Here is a 4,683-nt window from a genome sequence, read left to right on the forward strand (position 1 = left end):
CTAAAATTCATAAAAATAATATAAAAATCAATGATAAATATAATAATATATAAAATAATATATAAAAATATATAATACATGTAAAAAAATTAATAATAAAAAAATTACATTTTCTTTCCAAATTGCAAATCTTTTTCGATCAACTTTAAAATTAAGCATTTTATCTATAATTTTATCTAGTAAAACACGTTGTTTATCATCATAGCCAACAATTCCCAACTAAAAATATATAATACAATTATATTATAATATATAATAATATAATAAAATATTTAGTCAGCTTTTACTCACTGTCATCCCATATTTACTATTAGTAAGTTCCCATTTAAGACCAACTATATCAGCAGCATATGCAAATTCATTTAAAGCATCACGAAATAATAATACAAATATGTATGTTAGATTATAACTAAGAGGATCCAAATATGCTAGTGGACTGTAAACAAAGTATTAAATAATTTTATAATATATTTAATATAAATATGAAAAAATATGTATTTAATATAAAGAAGAAAGTTTTCTTAGTCTAATAAAATAGTATTAATGAGAATTGATTTTGAAAAAGTATAAATTTATATTATATAAATATTTTAAATAAATAAGTAATTAGTTCTTGACAGCAAAATATAATTTTTTATATTTTAATATATATATATGTATTTTTAGACTATATACAGTTATTGAAATAATTAATAAACTTTATCTATGCAATCACAAAAAATAACAATTTTACATTAATTTAAGAATTTAAAAAAATTTAAGAATTCATTTTAATAAATATTAATTCATTCTCAAAATTAATTATATAATTACTTTATATATTTTTTATGTATAATATGATAACATGTATAATACATAATCAGAAAATTCATACTTTTTTGATTCAGTAATGCAATTATATTAAAATTGCTTTTACACATACATATGTATATATAAAAGCTATATCATCTTGAAAGAAATATGACAAACATTGTTGTTAACTTCATCAGAGATAAAATAATCAGGATCAGTGTATCATTCAACCTCTAACTATAATGCATATAAAATATTGAAATATTTTCAATCATTACAAATATACAGAATTTTATTTTTTTAAAATATTTTTACCTGACAAAATCAAGAAATAAATTAGCCTTGGGTATAAGAAATTCTTCATCTTGCTTAAACCATAATCTTATTAACGAAGTATCTTCAATAATAACTGGAAATTTGGATGTCTATATATAATAAAAACAAAATTTATTATATATATATATATATATATACATATAAAAATACATAAAAAAAATAAGTAAATTTATTTACTTTGTCTCCTATTGGTTTTATATCAAATTTTTCTGGTATAAATTCATTCTTTGGTGGTAATTTTAAATCTGCATTTAAACCAGCATTAATCCATTTATTTATAATGTCTGGTGATATCTTTTCTTTTTTAAATTTAACACCATACCATTTTTCGGTTTCATCAGATATATTTTCAAATAACTTTCCAACTATATGAATTCTAACATTTTCTGGTTTCAAAAATTCCATTATACATTTAATTAAATCTGGTTTCCATTGTAGAAAAAGATGTTCTACTATTAAAATATCTTCTATTGGATAATCATATAATATTTGTGCTAAACCACTGACATAATCACAAGGATAACTTTTTTCTTTAAATCGGAAATTTATATTTGCTACATCTTTATATTCCTTCAAAATAAAATAGTTATTTGATTAAATATAATTTTATCCTTACAATTAACACTTCACCAATGAAATGCATAATTTTTTATGCAAATATTTAAAATTATTTGTTACTTCTTAATATATTATATAATTATATTATATACTATATTAATTTTATAATAATATATAATATATATAATTAATATAATACATATATATATATATATATTTTTTTTCTTGCAAACTAGATATAGAATTATTAGTTCTTAATGGCGAAGTGTTAATATTTAAGCGTCTGTATTATATAAAAATTAATTTATAAATAATTACATTGTAAATCCATTCAATTGGCCCATTTCTTTTTAACATATTAATATATTGGAAGGTTAATAGAACAATATCATCAATATGTTGAATACCTTCTTCTGTTAAATCAACAAAAACAACAAAGAAGCTAAAACCTCTAGCACCTAATCGTTTACCTGATCCTAATGAATTACACCATCCTTTTGCTTTCAATAAAGATAAGAGTGATCCTTCACCTTCATGTCCTAATAAATGTGAAATGTAATGTGCAGGCTAAAAAAAAATAAAGTGAATATATTTTTATTATATATATATAAAAGAAAAAAATAATTTAATGTGTTAAAAAATAACATAAACATAGTTATTACCGCTGATTTGTAATGTTCTCGTAAATCAGGTATAGGAAATATAATATACAAACTCCTAATGTCTTTTATTGGAACAATATACCACTTATGTTGGAAGTGTTGCTCATTAAAAGGATGTTTTGGCCAAGTAGGTATTGGAATTTCTTTATTTTTCACTTGAGAAAATAACTCTACTACTATTTTTTCAAGTTCATTTAAACTCTCTGAAAATAAGTATAATTTATAAATAATTTTTTATTTAAAGTTTTATTTCATGTAATATAAAGCATAATTAATTATAAATATTAAATATATTTAAATTTGTTTAGAATATATAAAAGAATATATAAAAAAAATTATAATTTTATTTTAAAAATTATACTTTTTAATTAAAATTATAACTTTATTAATTGATTAATTAATATAAGTAAATAAATAAATAAAATATTTGATTTACCTTTGCCAAGTACACATAATGCCATAATATTAGAAGAATAAAATTTATTATGAAATTCAAGTAATTTTTCTCTTACATTTATTCCTTTTTGTTTTGGAATTATATCTAAGGTTTCCTTATTTCCAGTAGCAAACCTTGAAAAAGGATGATTTGGATCAGCAGATGATTTTTCTAATTGATCAAGGCGCCATGTGTCATTTGCTATATTTTTCTCACATTCCAAATGAATAGCATTTAATTCTAAATCAGTTAAAGCTTCTGTAAAAAGTGGTGCAATAAAAAATTGTGCAAAACGATCTAATGCACCTCTTAATTTTTCTGCATGTACATCAAAATAATAAAGTGTATGATCCATATGAGTTGATGCATTATATGAACCACCATTTTGTGATAAATATTTATTATAATCATTTTTTTCTGGATATTTTTCCGTTCCTAAGAATAACATATGTTCACAAAAATGTGCTAAACCTAATAAATCATCTGGTTCACTTAAATAACCTATAAAAATACATAATATAAAGATATAAAATTTATATTATAATATAAAATCTATATTATAAAAATAATAATTATATTTTATTATATTTAAAAATTAAAAATATATATAATTATATATTTGATTTTACCAATATTCACATTCAATGCTGCGGCACTTTTATCAGTTGTAGCATCACTAATCAGTAAAACTTTCATTTTATTATTAAGTAATAAACCTCTGTATTCTCTTTTATCATTTGGTGATTTAATTATGTTATTATATTGTTTTTCTATAAAATTATTGGCCATACTGGCAGTTATTTTCATATTATATGATTTATATCTGAAAAAAAAAATAGGATTATATAAAATATAAATAATTCTTAATATTATTTAACAATAATAATTAATCAAAAATAAAATTCCTTTTTATAATATAGATACTAAAATTGATTTTTTTTTCTTTTAATGATAAAAAATATAATGATATTATTACAAATATTAATACAATATTCATTTTGCTATAAATAATTAACATATTGAATATATAAATGTTTAATAATTCTACTTACAATCTTATATCTTGCAATTTTGTTTTATAATATTAAAATTTTTTTTAATACTCAAGTTTTACAATTTTGTTTTATCTCAATTAGTTAAAAAAGAATTTTTTTTAATAATAAGGTTATTGTACGTGTTATAATAATAGCGCAATTTTTTAATGATCGATAATACAATAATGTACGTACTATAAAAAATATTGCACGAAATGATAAGACGTACTGTTAGGTTAGAATAAATATAAAATCACAGTAACGCACAATTATATACTGCACATTATAATTTCTTGATATCGGAAAGTAATTTTAATATTTTGAAATGCATTGTATACTTGTATTAAGATATTTATGATAATATACATAAACTTTAAATTTATTGAATACTAAGTAATAAATATATTCTTTCTATTGTTTCACAAATTAGTAAAGATTTCATTCAGATAGATCATGATCGAATTGTACTATGTAATGTTTCATCAAGAATACATGCATACCTGTAAACAAAGAAAGAATGGGTTGGTTCATAAAAAATACGAAATTTAAATATATGTGTTAAAACCATTATTCTTTGTAAATTATTCTCCAAAAATTAAAATTTATTTAATCTTGTTATCATGATTAGTATATAATGTTTTGAAGTAAGTTGCAGTGAATTTCTATAGTTAATTTTTATTTTATAATAATATAATAAGAATTAGAATCATTTACAAGAAAATATTTATAATTAATATTGAAAAATATGGAATATTTGTAATAATAATTATATTTTTAATTAATAATAATTTAAATAATTTTGATTTTTACAATTATGTAATGTAAACTCTCATATATATATATATATATATATATATATATATAT

At 19.3% G+C, this 4,683-nt stretch overlaps 1 protein-coding gene across 1 annotated transcript; it reads right to left on the reverse strand.

The window, feature by feature from the left end:
- Nucleotides 1-92: 92 nt before the first annotated feature.
- Nucleotides 93-4,401, reverse strand: LOC102674311 (insulin-degrading enzyme-like; the record flags this gene model as incomplete). The annotated part of the gene is made up of 9 exons (XM_031513062.1): nucleotides 4,319-4,401; nucleotides 3,414-3,607; nucleotides 2,785-3,285; nucleotides 2,349-2,551; nucleotides 2,005-2,253; nucleotides 1,306-1,698; nucleotides 1,108-1,217; nucleotides 292-436; nucleotides 93-219 (listed from the first exon to the last, which is right to left on the reverse strand). Coding segments are annotated over exons 1-9 (1,990 nt in total), but the record flags the coding sequence as incomplete, so codon positions are not given.
- Nucleotides 4,402-4,683: the final 282 nt, after the last annotated feature.

Source organism: Apis dorsata, unplaced genomic scaffold (assembly GCF_000469605.1).
Source record: "Apis dorsata unplaced genomic scaffold, Apis dorsata 1.3 scaffold_571, whole genome shotgun sequence".
NCBI lineage: Eukaryota > Metazoa > Arthropoda > Insecta > Hymenoptera > Apidae > Apis > Apis dorsata.